The 16,279-nt window shown below is 46.2% G+C and overlaps 1 protein-coding gene across 1 annotated transcript in view; it reads right to left on the bottom strand.

Moving 5' to 3' along the window:
* The window catches only part of LOC140395118 (A disintegrin and metalloproteinase with thrombospondin motifs 6-like), a 168,712-nt gene that overhangs the window by 79,186 nt on the left and 73,247 nt on the right, over positions 1–16,279 (bottom strand). Inside the window, exons 8-9 of the mRNA XM_072482567.1 lie at positions 3,383–3,426; positions 1,387–1,492 (exon numbers count right to left, since the gene is read on the bottom strand). Of these exons, the coding sequence (XP_072338668.1) occupies positions 1,387–1,492; positions 3,383–3,426 (150 nt within the window). The remainder of the gene's footprint in view (positions 1–1,386; positions 1,493–3,382; positions 3,427–16,279) is intronic.

The raw sequence follows: 16,279 nt of genomic DNA, 5'->3' as shown, positions 1-16,279 counted from the left end.
AGGCTCAAGTCCCATGCCAGTAACTTGAATGAACAAATTTGGGATGTCACTTCAGTACTGTACTGAGGGAGTGCTGATCTGTCAGAGGGGACATTAAACCAAGGTTCTATCTGCCTTCTCAGGAAAAGAGCAAGTGGTACTATTTAAAAATGAGCAAGGAGGTCTTCTCAGTCTTCTGGCCAATATTTGTTTTTCAAAATCAACCTAATTAAAAGGATTACCTGGTCTTGTGTCTCACTTGTGAGACTTGCTGTGTGCAAATTGGCTGTCACACTACAACTGTGACTACACTTCATCACTACTTCATTGGCTGTAAAACCTTTGGGGATGCCCCGAGATCATAGATATTACTATAGAAATGCAAATCCATTCCTTATCCCTTGCTAATGCAATCTGCTGCAGGACACCAGCAGCCACATGCCAGATATGGTGCAAAAGAATGTTTTTGCCTTGGGCTTTTCCAGTAAAACAAGGCACAAGAGGTCGACAAAGTAAGCATTGGAAAAGTTGACGTAAATGTTCATTGAGAAGCTCCCATACAGTGATTGGCAGGTACAAGAGTTCAGTCATTAATGAGGCTTCTTATATTTTCCTGCCCCGCTCCATTTGCATAGCCTACATACAGGCCGGACACAGGCATATCCCCTGGCTGGGCTTTGAACATGATTCTCCGGCGCCGTTTTTTCTGTGGGGGTGGGAATCGCGCCGTGCTCCCCGGCGATTCTCCGGCCCGCGATGGGCCGAGTGGTTGCCCGTTTTCGGCGGGTTCCGCCGGCGTATATTACACCAGGTCCATATCGGCAGGACCTGGCTCTGCGGGTGGCCTGCGGAGTCCTCGGGGGGGTGGGTGGGGGGGGGGGGGGGTGCGGGGGGATCTGGAGACTGGCCCACGATCGGGGCCCACCTATCCGCGGGCGGGCCTGTGCCGTGAGGGCACTCTTTCCCTCCGTGCCAGCCAGTGTAACGGTCTGCCATGCCATGGCCGGCGCGGAGAAGAACCCCCCTGCACATGCGCTGGGATGACGCCAGCACACGCTGGCGCTCCCGCGCATGCACCCATTTGCGCCAGCCGGTGGTGGCCCTTCGTCGCCGGTTGGCACGGCACCAAGCCCTTTGGCGCCAGCTAGCGCAGCGCCAACCCCGCCGGTGCCGGCCTAGCCACACCTTCTGGGCGGCCCGACACCAGAGTGGTTCACGCCACTCCTCGGCGCCGGTACGGCCCGCCCCGCTCGCTAGGAGAGAATCCCGCCCATAGTCTAACTTGCCCGAACTCAGGTGTATTATTGGTCACCGGTTATAAAAAGATGCTCAAAATTAATTGTAGTTTTTTTAGCTTTACGGTTTCACAAAAATGAGGTATTATCCATGATGGTAAATTTCTCTTACTTGTGACCAATTTCATGAGCGATTGTAAATGCAGTTGCCAGGCCTATGTCTTCATTGATACTGCAGCTTCTTTCTGGTTCACACATGCCACCCACTGGAGCTAGGCCTGCAACAGGATTGCTCATTTAGCTCAGAGGAATAAGAATACAGTCAAACACAGGTATCAGCAATTCAGTTCAAGCAGAATATGGAAGCTCATCTTGAAAGAAAGATGATGCTGCCACATCGCATGAAGATTGATTTGACTTGTAATAGTCCTGACTGCAACTTCGTTGCTTGCAAAAGAGGAAAATATAGACAGGAGCATTAAAATAAGGTGGACTTGGTAAACAGTTTAATGTGGTGATACGGATTCTTGGGAAGTACACAAGGTTAAGTAGAACAATTCCCTCAGTTTAGCTGCGGTGTGAGTGTTCCTATATATGTCAGCTGGGATTCAGTCGGCTAATGAGGGTCTTGCCCAGTGATTGGAGATCTGGCAGGGAATCACTGTCAGTTCTGTGGTGAAGGGCGAATGGAAGAAAGTGCCTTGCAGGTGGTTAAGTGGCCACGATTGGGCCTTCCCTGTGATTGAGAACTCCAGCATCGAAAACCTCACCCATCTAGTGCTGCCAATCAATCAAAATGTGGCAGTTGTTCTTGCGGCCAGTGAGATCAGGGTGCCCTTAAAACGGAGCCCCGATCTCGGGACTGCCAATATTGCCAGCTTTTCCCAGTGTGGTGTATTGGGCAGTGTGAGAGGGTCATGTTGTCGTGAGTAGGAGAGGTCAAGCCAAGTTATGTTGACCCCCTGCGTGAAGCCTTTCAACCTCTTGTGGCAGTTGCCTGGTTCATTAGTGCAGACCCTGGGAATTGACTTCCCTGCCCACCTGCTCCCAAATCCTTCTGACGGTGGTCCTTGAGGATCTTTTCGTCCCTCACGGAGCCATGCCACCTCTCATCCTGTCCGTCTATATCACTAAGGTGTCCGGCAGTATACCTATCAATCTGAATCCATATGTGCCTTGAGTTGCAAGAATTTTCTTTTACTTTCCACCTTCACTTCAAGAGGCAGCCTGCCTTTAAGAAAAATCAGGCTGCCTGTATCCATGTGGTCAGCAAAAAACGCTGCCAGTGCCTCCTGCTGCTTGCAGTGTGCAGCATCACTGAGGAGAGGAGAGCAGCACTGGAGGTGCACATAATCGTACAGAAATCATGCATGCCTGTCAGGCTGGCAATTTTGTGCCTTACATTGCTAATTACCAGACGTAACTTTCTGTGCCGAGTTCAACAGGCAAATAGTGTGGAGTTGTGAGGTAATTAGGTCTGAGATGCGGTTCTTGTGAAGCTAATGGCTCAGTGATACAAATCGGCCAGCAACATGATGATTTACAATTCACAAGAAATCTATTCTTTGCCAAAGGTTGCTGGCCAGTTTGCAAATTAATAACAGTGTGTGTCATCCAGACACACATTTTAGCCAGCTGGTTTGTATGCACCAAATGATTTTGCCATAACATGATTAAACATTTTTTAAAAATCCTTTCTGATTTACGTTATTAATATTTATTAATGCTATTAAGATCAAAGGCACGGAGCTCCGTTAAAGACCTGGGTTTGGATTTTTAGTTGATGTTTCTGGCCATAATTATCAAGCAGTTAGCTGAAGGGAGATCCTGCAGTCTGAATATATACAGTGTGCATAAATATTGCAAGATGCACCAGTGACATTTTGCAAGTCCAACTGAAAGAATGTTCTTCTTTAGTCTCTACCAGAATTCATTTGGCTGCATTCAGTCCAAATAATTTGAAGAATAGTTGGAGAGCAAATTGAAAAAGCTCTGTTCAAGTAAAGCTTATGTTGAGTCTCCTTGTTAATGCATAGAGGCTCTCTATGATGTTTTTTTATGGTGCTCGGGTAACATTCTAATACAATCCTACTTACCTTGAGAAAAAAAAAAGCAAAATTGTAGATCGAAAGGTGCGATTATACGGAATGTAGGTTGTGATAACGTACCTAGAGTTCCACAAGGTTTGTTCTTATAGATGCAGATGTCATACCTGCAGCAAAAAAATAAATAAATAGGTTAAGCAACTTGAATAAAGGGCAAGAAGATTGAAAATCTGTGATACCGCTCTATTGGCATAATACTAAAATCTCCATTCTGGACCCGATTCTCGGGCCAAGCCACAGAGTTTAATAATGTCTGGATGCCTTTGCCACCATGGAGATGTCCTGGGCCTCTGACAGAAGACAGCCACAGGTAGAATTGCTGGTCACCCCGTTGCAAAGCAGTTTTATAGTTTTTTTTCATGAAGGACCAAATGACTTCCTTTACAATGAGGTTGATTTCATCAAATACCTGCCCATTATCTTCAAAGGTGCCAGTCTGAAGCCAGAAATGAACTCCACATCTTGCAATCTGGAAGCCAGTATACATGGTTCAGCCTGCTGTGCCAACCACCCAACAGAATCAAGGCTAGAGAAGTGGAAATTCTCAGCCTGGAAATTTCCTCCCCTGACCTCTTTGCTGCCAAAGGATATACTTGAGGCATACAGAACTTCCAGGTGTGGAGATGGGGACCTGGCCCCTTTCCCGTAGTCTTTGCAGACTGTGTCTCAAGGGACAGGGATTATTAGCTCACCTTGACCCATAATCTGTTTAACACAATTTGAAAACACGGTTTAACACCATCATTTATTGATTTTTGGAATGTGCACTTGCCAGTGATAGCTTCCACCAAATTGTCCTACACATTCCGCACATGGATTGTGGAACAGGAAGATACTGACATGATCAGAAACAGTTATTCCTGCAAATTTTGAAGCATTGAAGAATTGAGCTATTTCCTCTTATTATTTTATTGTTGATTTTTAAAATCTATTTCTCTAAACGCCTTTCCTTGCCAGTCTCCAGCCACTTTTATCTTTGAAAAGAGCTCTCAACTAACACCCTTATTGGCTATTTTTCGAAGTTCCAGCTCTATTGTCTCTGCCTATCGCTCACATTGACATTACCGCTTCCCTCATTTTGCTCAATAATTGACTTGAACCTACTTTTGATGCCTCTACTCCGAACGAATCCTAGTTCCGATTGTGACAATCAAAAACTCAAATTTCCAACCTCCTATGCACACTCTGATTTCAACTTTAATGATAAACCCATTGGGCTCTTGGTTTACAAAATCAAGATCACTTATTCCCTTGATCAAGCAAAGGGTGGTTGTCCATAGCGCTGTGTTGATATGGAAGGGAGAAATGACTGAGGTCAGGTATCATTGCTGGTTTTTTTTGCAGCTTAGATATGTACGTAAATGATTGGAATGTGGGGACAAAACAATATCCAGTTTCTCACTAATATTGAACTGGAAATGACAGCAAGATGCAAGGAAGGTGCTGATCAAATGTAGAAGAATCAGCACAAATTTTGGATTTGGGCTGATCTGCGGCAGATCTCATTTAACTTGGGAAAAAGTAAAGCCATGAGATTGGAAAAGGATAAGAAACAGTGACAATACAAGATGAAAAGTATTAGTCTGCAGGCAATAACAAAGATGAGGAACTTGGCTGTACTGGCGACTATCACACAAATAATCAGAAAAGGAGTACAAAAGCAGGATAAAGGGTCAATAGGATCTTGGGCTGTATAGTCAGAGAAACGGAGCACAATCTCAGGAAGTAATTCTGTGTTTGTAGTGTACTGATTCTGTCCCACTTGGAAAAATGTGTTTGGTTCTGGTGAGAATAGTGTACAAATGATAACTAAGCACTGGAGAGGATAGGGTGATTGAACTGATAGCTGGAATTAGACATTAGCCCAAGTTTTTGCCCCTCTTGCCTGGACAAGTGCAGCTCCAACATCATCTAAGAAGCTCAACACTAACCAGGACAATGCAATGAACCTAATTGGGACGCCATCCAGTACCTTAAACATTCACTCCCTCCATCACTGACCCATTGTGGCTGCAGTGTGTACCACCTTCTCAAGGGGAATTAGGGATGGGCAATAAATGCTAGCTTAGCATCTCGTGAAATAATTTTTAAAAGATCTATAAAATGACTCAACTCACCAACCCTGAGCCTAACCTTCCAAATCCATGACTTCCACCACCAAGGAGAAAGGCAGCAGACGCATGTCGATACCACGTCTGCAAGTTCCTCTCCAACTTACGCACCATCCCAACTTGGAACCACATCGCCCGCCGTTCCGTCACTGTGACTGGACCAAAATCCTGGAACTCCCTTCCTAAGAGCAGTGTGGGTGCCCACCCCACATAGACAGTAGCAGTTCAAGATGATGGATCACCACCACCTTCTCAAGGAAAATTAGGGTTATATAACAAATACAAGCATTGGCAGCAATGCTCATATCCCATGAAAGAATAAAAATGGAATGGTGAGGCTATCAGAATTACTATTATTAAAGAGTAGATTGGACACCAACCTCTGGCGATTGTACATGTGCAGTTCAACACAGAGATCAGGAAATTTCTCTTGGAGTTGCCCTACTCCTCCAGAAGCTTCACTACACTGGAAATTTATCAGATACCTTACGCTCAAATATGGAACCCATGACATTGTGGTACCCACCCAATTCACTTATTCATCCTGGTTATAATGGACTTTTAATGTCATGTTAAGTCTTAATTCCTGCAAAATATCCAATCTGAGACTAACAAACTGACTTTTACAAGTTTGGAATTACATTCATTCAGAATTTATATTATGGTTGAAGCATGAGGAAAAACACTCACTTCATTTTATCTTTCTTCTCCCTCTCTATTTTGATTTCTGCACATGATTTGTCATTGAATTGAATGTTCTAGTTTACCAGGTTTCAGGTTCTGCATGCAGCAATAGGAATTCTTCAATCTGATTGGGTAAGGAAGTACACAGCAACTTGATCTCATTAAAGTTCCAGATCCCCGCTAGAAGTGTTGTACTGAAATTGCTTTCTAACCCAATCATTTTCAAAGTCAGGGTCGTGACCCGCGGGTGGATCGTGGGCCATCGGTCGCGGCGTTCCCGATCGTGGGAAGAAGTACCCAATTGCCGCGATTGGCTTTCAGAATGCCGGCCTCTCGTGAACAACCCATGAAGAAACTGAAATCAGGCACAGAGCAGCATAAAGATGATTTCTTGAGGTATGGGTTTAGTAATTGTGCCAATGCAAATCAGGATGTAAAGTTTGTGTGTGTTATATGTAGGGAAGTATTGGCAAATGAAAGATTAAAACCCTCAAAACTTCAAATGCATTTGAAGACTAAGCATGGCAAGTTCAAGGACAAACCTCTTGATTTTTTTCAACGGATAAATTATAAGCTGAAGCCCTGAGCAGAAAGTATAACATTCAATGACAAGGCAAGTCAGATCGTGTGGATCAAGCAGGCACCGGTCACATTAAAGGTAAGTGAAAATGGTGTGTCGTGAAGTTTGGGCGGCGTGGGTAGCGAAGTATGGCCGGTTGGTAAAAATGGGTCCCAGGCAAAAAAGTTTGAAGAACACTGTTCTAACCATTGCAACATTCAGTGCAAAAGCCTACGGGCAGGTGTAGGTGTAGTGGATAGATGGTGCTATTCTTTTGCTGCTGACAGCAAGATCCAGGCCATTGAGTCATGAAGAGAGGCAGCAGAAGTTGTATTTTATCAGCCTGACCATTTTTCTTTTGCATGCCTCCTAATGTGGAAACATTTTCAAACTTGCAAATCGTGCACAATTGCAAAATTGTGACCAAATACATTGGGCTGGATTCTCCGGTGCCAGGCGCCGATATCGTAATCGGCGATCAGGTGGAAAATCAACTCCAATGCCCAAATAGGGGCTGGCACCGGTTGGACGCCAGTCAGCCATGCTCCGCCCCCTCTTAAATGGCATTATTGCGTCGCGCGCCGTTGCAACGGTGTTGCCGCGTCGTTGGCCGGCCCTCCCACGATACTCCGCCCCCGATGGGGCGAGTTCCCAACGGCGCGGGACACGTGTGGCCTCAGCCATGCGGGAACCTGGGATGGCGACTGCGGACTGTTTCCAGCGGCACCATACCCGACCGGGATCTGTGCCACTGGCCGGGGTGTCGGGTCCACGCACGGCCGGAGACATGTTGTACAGTGTGACCGCTGCAGGCCGTCAGCCGTACGCACGTGCAGCTAAGGGCTCGGTCATTCTCCGGCTGTTTTCGGCGCAGGAGCTGGGAGTTTCACCCGGCGCCACTGCTAGCCCCTCACCAGTCCCGGAATCGGTGAGAGTTTCACGCAGAATGTTTGGTCGCAAAAGACCACACATGCTTCGCTGGCACCGGCACTTAGTCACTGAAATGGCAAATCCAGCCCTGTGTTTCGTTTAAACACAGCTGCACACTAAATCTTTAATGAAACAATGCTTTTTGGCAGCTTCATTGAATGTAACTATTTCTTTTAATTCAGAATTAGCCTTTTATGATTTTGAGAGTAATACCCTGGAGCAGTTTCATTTGTACAGCTAAAATGGGATATCTGCAAAAATAAGCAATTTTAATAAGGATGTCTAGTCCTTCAGCTGTGAGGAACCTGATTTTAAGTCACTGAAAATTACCTTTAAAAAACATTTAATATGTTAATTGGCCTGTATGGGTCACTGGACGCGATCGAACGGCTTCGTTGTGCCCGACTCAGTAATGCAACAAGGCCGTAAATCTCGTGAGATGCCGTTAGATTTTGCGAGGCATGCCGAGCATCGCAAATTTCATGAAGAGGCCACTCGCAAGATTTGCAATGCTTGAAATGCCTTTTGAGATCTAACGAGATCTCGCAAGAGGATGTAATCTGGATCCCGCCCTCGCTGCATGGGATCCAGATTTACATATTTAAGTGAGCAGTTGGGCTGACTGAAGTATGCCTGCGTCCCGTGGCCCGTGATGATTGCCCATGCCTGGAAGACCTCGCCATGGAACCGTTTAGCACTGCTTCACACAAACGTGGACCAGGCGTAATGGCACCTGGCAAGATCTCCCACACCATCGGAGGTCCCCGAACTCTGGGCAGGGTGGTAGATGGCACTTCTACTGCCACCCAAGCACCTCGGCACTGCCAGCCTGGTACTTGTTACTGCCACCCGTGTGCCCTGACAGTGCCACCCAGGTGGCCTTGCTGTGCCCGATGGCACTGCCAGGGTTCCTGAGTAGCACTGTCAGGCTGGCAGGTGCATCTACAGGCCATCAGGCTGGCAGTGCCAACATGCCTGGGTGCCAGGTTGCCCATGTCAAGGATTGGGCCTGGGGGTGCCCTGCCTTATGAGATGGTGCTTGAGGATCCTTTAACAGTAAGTTGGAGCATGGGGTTTGAGAGATTGGGGCAGCATTTAAAAATGGCTCCCTGACCTTTTCCTGCATGTGGACACAAATTGGGGTGGAGGGGGGAGGGGGGAGACGATTCCTCACCAAGGCCAAAATAAAACACAGTCCTGTTTGATAGTGGGGCCATTCACTAATGTGCCCAAAACAGGCCACTGTTTTTGGGTGTTAAATCACGCCTAGTGTCATCGTAAATATATTTAAAAAAAGATTTAGAGTACCCAATTTTTTTTTTTTTACAATTAAGGGGCAATTTAACGTGGCCAATACACCTACCCTGCACATCTTTGGGTTGTGAGGGTGAAACCCACGCAGACATGGGGAGAATGTGCAAACTCCACATGGATAGTAACCCAGGGCTGGGATTCGAACCTGGGTCCTCAGCCCCATAGGCAGGAATGCTTACCACTGTGTCACGTGCCACCCCAGTGTCATAGTAAATTAATATTTTTGACATGGAAAATATCTTGGCTGGGTTCTCCAGTCCCCGAACCCCGTGCTTTTTGGCGGCTCGCCTTTCGCTGGCCATGACAATCTCTCTTCTCGCCGCTTGTCAATGGAATTTCCCATTGAAGCCACCCCACGCTGCCGGGAAACCCACGGGTGGGGGTGCGCTGCCAGCGGAGAAGGGAGATTCGCAATGTCCGGCGAAGTCTGGCTTAGCTCAGGTGGCTGGACAGCTGGTTTGTGATGCAGAGCAAGGCCAACAGCATGGGTTCAATTCCCGTACTGGCTGCGGTTATTCATGAAGGCCCAACCTCGCTCCTCGCCTGGTGTGTGATGATCCTCAGGTTAAATCACCAGCAGTCAACTCTGCTCTTCAAAGGGGAAAGCAGCCTATGGACATCTGTGACCAAGGTGACTTTACTAACTTTTAGATTGCATAAAGAAACCTAGCCTTTAAATTAGGAGGGGCAATAAAAAAGAAACAGTTCAGATTTTGATTTCATGAAAAATGAAAATTATTTATTGTCACAAGTAGGCTTCAAATGAAGTTACAGTGAAAAGCCCCTAGTCACCACATTCCAGCGCCTGTTCGAGGAGGCTAGTACAGGAATTGAAGCCGCGCTGCTGGCCTTGTTCTGCTTTACAAGCCAGCTGTTTAGCCCACTATGCTACACCAGCCCCTTACCCCTTTAATTATGGTGACAGACTGCCAAGTACCCCAATGAATCTGATTGAAGCAGCCATGACACTAGAAAAAAAAATGAGAGTATAGTAAGAGGTATTCTAAAATATTCATTCATACATGCTTGCTCTTTATTCATTCATACCTGCTTGCGCTTTCTGAATGCCGGTCCTTGAATCATTGTCTACTGATGGCTCATACTGAACCGTTTTCTTGGCAATTTTTGTCAGTGGTCATTTGCCACTGACTTCCACTGCTCAGGAGCAGGGTGAGGAGGAAGGTCCCAAGTCTATCTCCATCGCAATAGGCATTGAGCCCATGTTGCTGGTGTTTTTCTGAGCTACATGTCAGCCATCGAGGCAACCAAGTCGACCAGCCCTCCTGCTCTAAAATATAGGGATCAATTTTAACAGGTGAGTTGGGTACATGGATGAGAGTGGGGAACAAGTGGCAAATTCTCATCCCCACATTGTGGAAGGCTTGGAAAGATTTTAGCCAGGAATCAGTACTTGGGCAAGTGCAGTATTTCAGGTGGCAGGTGGGTCAAACCCTTGCCCCCACCTAAGTTCCACAGTGGTAACAGTAAGGTCTGGAGGCAATTGTTCCATGGGATGAGGAAGCCTGGATCAGGCCAAAGGTTTCCTGATGGCTCCTGGAAGTTCCTTAGACAGTGGGATTGATCAGATGAATTGCTTTTGTGGTTGTGAAAATTTCTATGTTCTGAAGTACTTGGGAAGCTGGAAAAATCTTTCACCGGTCTCAAAATTAGCAAAGAAATGAACATTTTACTTTATTATGATTAAATAGAGTGAGCCAATTGCTTGTCTACTACGTGAATCAGCTCAGCATAGGAAGCCAATCCTCGTCACATTTGAATTTATTGCTACTCAGAGAAGAAACTTGAGATGAGTATTCTCAAAATGTTCATCCACATATATTGCTTTATTGAATGCCTTTCATTCACTCCAACTAACCCAGAAATAACAGTGGCAGTGAATCGACATAAAAAATAACTCAGCACTAATTTTACAGCAGACTTCCTAGTACACAGACGACAGAGCAGGACGTAAGGAACAAATACAAAGTGTGACTTAGAAAGACTCACTGGCAGCAGGGTGTAATTTTAGCAGAAACTGGAGAGTGGGATTCAAAAATAAACAGGGCTTTTCATCTGCACTCTTCTTCAATCATTAAGCTTAAGATGTGGAATAATTTACATTTTGCAGTTAGAAATCCAGCAAAATAAAAAGAACATTCAAAAGCTTCTATTTACAGCATTGTATGCAGGCATCAGAAACAAAGTTTTTTTACATTCTTTTTCATAGCGTATGAGCATAGCTGGTAAGTCCAGCATTTGTTGCCCATTCCTAATTGCCCTTGAACTGAGCGGCTTGCTCAGCCATTTCAGGAGGCATTTAAGAGTCAGCCACTTTGCTGTGGTTCTGGAGCTACATGTAGGCCAGGCCAGGTAAGGATGGCAGATTTCCTCCCCTCCCCGGAAGGACATTAGTGAACCAGATGGATTTTTACAATAATCGGCAATGGTTTTACCATTAATTACCTATGAGAACGTCGTTGGTGAACTGCCTTCTCGACCCGCTGCAGACCAGACAGTGCAGGTAAGAGAAGTTGAAATGGGATTGTAAAAACCTTGAACTGAAGCTGGCTGAAGGACACATTTTTAACGCTACTTCCCTTTTGGCTTGTTCGTGCCTGGGGATCTGGGACAATGATAGCTCTGATAAAGAATGCACTTCGCTCCCAATGGGAATTCATGGCCAGACGATCTGATGGCTGGAGCACTCTTCTGTGACACAATTAGGGAAAATTATTGGCATGCGTTTACATGTGAAATGGATCATTAATGCGAAATGGTTTCCAATGTCAGCACAAAAATGGACTGACATTCCTCAGGTGAGGTAGGGATCAGACGCCAAGAATTTGGGCATGCTCGGGTCATATCAGGTGAAGCACTTTTCAACCAAAATGCATATTTATTTGAATTTGAATTTTGCTTAAAGCCTCAATTGAAATCGCAGTTACTGAGGCGAAAGGGTAACAGGTGAAAAAACAATTCTCAGCATTTTGAGTGATTTGGGGGAGCCCAATGGCCCAGCTACACAACTACAAGATAACATGCTGAGAAAAACAAAACCGGGGCGGCACGTGGCACAGTGGTTAGCACTGGGGCTACGGCGCTGAGGACCCGGATTCAATCCCGGCTCTGGGTCACTGTCCGTGTGGAGTTTGCACATTCTCCCCGTGTCTCCGTGGGTTTCACCCCCACAACCCAAAGATGTGCAGGTTAGGTGGATTGGCCACGTTAAATTGCCCCTTAATTGGAAAAAACAAATTGGGTAGTCTAAATTAAAAAAAAAAGACAAAACTAATTGTAAAAATCAACTCGATACTGATCCTGGGAAAAGGCTGAAGCATGCTCAGGCTGAACAATCTAAATTGTGACACTTTTTCCCTGTACATTCTCATCCGTTTATCCTTCAGCATAAATCTTTTAACTTTTCCTGGCACTGGTGTGATCTACACATTCCTGAGATATGCCCAGATCCCTTTAAGCTCTACATTTTCTATTCTCTCATCCTACCCTTGAGCCAAGGAATCTGAAAGAGATTTATAGAAGTGATTCCATCCACAAATCCTCAGTTATCTACAACAACTCTAAAATGAATCCTATCTGGCTAATGGATTTAGACATTCGAATCTTGTCACCAATTTAAAAAAAAATATTCATTCAAGTGTTACGGACATCACTGGCTAGGCCAACATTTATTTCCCATCCCAACTGTCTTTTCGAAGGTGGTGGTGAGCTGCCATCTCGAACTGCTGCAGTCCATGTGGTGTCGGCACATCCACTGAGATTATTTGTCACATTCCTTTGAGACTTTTTAGCAGTTGGATAGGTTGCTTGCTAGCCCATTTCAGAGGGCATTTAAGAGTCAGCCACATTGCTGTGGGCTGGAGTCACATCTAGCCCAGGTAAGGACGGCAGATTTCCGTCACTAAAGGACAATAGTGAACCAGATGGGCTTTTATGACAATCCACAATGGTTTCATGGTCTTCAATAGAATCTTAATTCCAGATTTTTAAATTGAATTCAAGTTCAATTAATTTAATTTGAATGCCTGTTTCCAGAGAATTACTCTGGGTCTCTAGATTACCACCCCAGTGACAATATCACTAGGCAACCCACTCCCGATTATCGAGCTGCCAATTTTGTTGCAATGCAAATTCTACTACACATCTCATTTGGACAATTCTAGAAGACCTAGTTTGCTGCAATCTTTGTACTATCCTCCTCCTTTATAAAGGTGCAACTAAAGAACATACTTAACTTGCAGGAGCTGTTTGTGTGGAGTTTGCACATTCTCCCCATGTCTGCGTGGGTTTCACCCCCACAACCCAAAGATGTGCAGGTTAGGTGGATTGGCCATGCTAAATTGCCTCTTAATTGGAGGAAAAATAATTGGGTACCCTAAATTTCTATTTTTTAAAAACTTGCACGAAAGTGTGAGTGCAGGGAATTCATTTTGAGATTTTGATAGCTTTGCTTGATGTGCGTGAAAGGAGCCAATTTTGATGGGACATCGAACAGAGTTGTGGTGACATCTGACATTCTGTACATGTGCCCATTATCATCCCAGGACCTACTTTTAAAGGCCCTACCAATCCTACATTTCAGAGGAAATCTGTCTTTACATCCCCTAATTCATAAATTACAGGATCAAAATTTATTGGAATTCATGAAGGACATTAAGTAAGGATCTTCAAATGCAATGTAAATGTTCGAATTATATCAGAAATAAAAATGGTGGAATAGAAGACATATGCATCTGCGTGAGGAAATTTGGAGACAACCAAAGCCACTGTTAAAATTATCAAAAGGGCATAAGAAAGAGCAATGAAGATAGGGTGCGTTGGATGATGAAGCTTCTTTCAGTTAAATCAGAAGCCAGAAAGTGATCCTAAATTTTGGGGGTTATAACATCCCCCCCCTCCCCCAAAGTCTCTAAGGCCCTATGTTGTAGGGAGTGGAGGAGGTGGTCTTCTCCGTTTTGCCCACGGTTGCGCCTGAGGCTGTTGTGGGGCTGGGTAGCGGGGCATGTAGCGTGCCAGGGAACGTCGTTTTTGTATGTATTGTTTGGGGGGCACCATCGCCAACCTTTCCCCACTGATGCCATCGTCCAAGAACTCAGATGTCTCAGTCTCCATGTTGGATCCGGAATCCTCCACTTCACGCATCTCAGTATCAGGACCCCTCGTGGATGATGCTCCCAGGTCCCCTTGTGCCAGGCCAGCAGGGCTAGAAGACAGTTCCTTCAGTGGGGTTTGTTCTGATGCTGGCTCCCTACTCCAGAAATGGTCTAGGTACCTCCGCACTGTCCGATCCCGTATTTCTATCGAGTACGATACTGGTCCAGTCCGTTTTGCCATGGTCCATGGAATCCACCAGGCACTGTCTCCAAATGTTCTGGACGTGTATCGTGTCCCCTAGTCGGAAACCCCTGGCTTGCATCTGCCTGCTTCGGAACTGCCTCTGAAGGTCTCAACTCTTTTCTACTTTCCCGCTAATATCGGGGAACGTTAGGCTAAGGTGGGTTCGGAGCCTCCGGCACGTAAACAATTCAGCCGGTGCCACTTGGTTAGTACCCTGCGGTGAGGTCTGTTAGCTGAACAAAATGCACGTTAGCCTCATTTCCACAAATCCTGTGGCCTGTTTCCTCATACCCTTCTTGAAAGTCTGCACTGCTCGTTCAGCTAGACCATTGGAGAAAGGGTGATATGGGGCCATCCAGATATGCTTCACTCCGTTTGTTTCTGTGAAGCATGCAAACTTCTCAATGGTGAACGGGGTACCATTGTCTATGACTAATACCTCTGGGATGCCATGGGTACTGAAGGAGAGTCGATGGCGGCCTTTGAAGTGGTGGATGACATTCAATAGACATCTAGCCATTTGGAATGGGCGTCCACTATCAGCGAGAACATTGAGCCTTGAAATGGTCTGGCAAAATCTAGGTTTTGTAGGTACACCCAAGGCCGGCCTGGCCATTTCCATGGGTGGAGTTATGGGGCCAGGCGGAAGCTTCTGATGCTCCTGACATGTGGTGCATTGCTGGGCCAGTCACTCTATCTCGACAACCAGACATCCATATCTGTAGCTACTGGCTAGCATTTTCTGCTGAATTTAGGGCCTAATACTGTATCTGGGCAGATGCTATTGGCAGAATTGCCTTGTCCTCTTTAAACAATCTGAACAGTGGCTTGTGGCCTGTTATGATGTTGCACTGACACCTATTCACATACTGGTGAAATTTCTTCACGGCAAAGATGTAACCAGCCCTTCTTTTTCAATCTGGCATAGTTGCGCTCCGCAGTGGCCAAAGTACACGATGCACAGGCAATTGGCCACTCCTGTCCGCCGCCCATGTGGTGGGATAACACGGCCCCGATTCCACACAGAGAGGCATCATGAGTGACCAAAAGGGTTTTGAGGGGACAACAGCTACCTCTTCACCCTGGCGAAGGCTTCTTCCTGCAGCGTTCCCCACGTCCATCATTGATGTTTCTTCAGTAGTGCGTGCTGTGGTGTGAGGACATTCACCAGGTTAGGGATAAATTTTGTGCAATAATTCCTGAGTCCTAAGAATGACTGCAATTCGGTCGCGTTCTCTGGCATGGGAGCTTGTTTGATTGCTCGCACATTCTCCTCTACTGGGTATAGGCCATCTCGGTTGACACGATACCCTAAGTACATGACCTCTTTGGAGTATAAAACGCATTTTTCCCTATTAAGGCGAACAACTATCGCAGAAAACCGACGGAGAATTCCTCCAAGTTGCTCAAGTGCTCCTTTCCAGTGGCACCGGTGGATAGGATGTCGTCCAAGTAGACTGCCACTTGCGGCAGTCTTCGCAGAATGTTCTCCATGACTCTGTGGGAAAATCTGCAAGCCAATGCTCCTCGTGTGCGATGTGGGAGCTCAGGGACACGTCCACTGTCCCTGGCTCCTTCACGTGTAAGAAGTGTGTCCAGTTGCAGCTCCTGTTAGACCGCTTGACGGCTCTGGAGCTGCGGATGGACTCACTTTGGAGCATCCGCGATGCTGAGGACGTCGTGGATAGCACGTTTTGCGAGTTGGTCACACTGCAGGTGAAAGGTACTGAGGGAGATAGTAAATGGGTGACCAAAAGACAGAGCAAGAGTAGGAAGGCAGTGCAGGTGTCCTCTGCGGTCATCTCCCTGCAAAACAGATATACTGCTTTGGATACTGTTGAGGGAGATGACCCACCAGGGGAAGGCAGCAGCAGCCAGGTTCAAGGCACCGTGGCTGGCTCTGCTGCGCAGCTGGGCAGGAAGAAGAGTGGCAGGGCTATAGTGATAGGGGACTCAATTGTAAGGGGAATAGACAGGCAGTTCTGCGGACGCAATCGAGGCTCCAGG

The sequence above is a fragment of the Scyliorhinus torazame genome, chromosome 18 (assembly GCF_047496885.1).
Source record: "Scyliorhinus torazame isolate Kashiwa2021f chromosome 18, sScyTor2.1, whole genome shotgun sequence".
Classification (NCBI taxonomy): domain Eukaryota; kingdom Metazoa; phylum Chordata; class Chondrichthyes; order Carcharhiniformes; family Scyliorhinidae; genus Scyliorhinus; species Scyliorhinus torazame.
The sequence above is the reverse complement of the archived record's forward strand: the minus strand, read 5'-3'. Positions and strand labels throughout refer to the sequence as shown.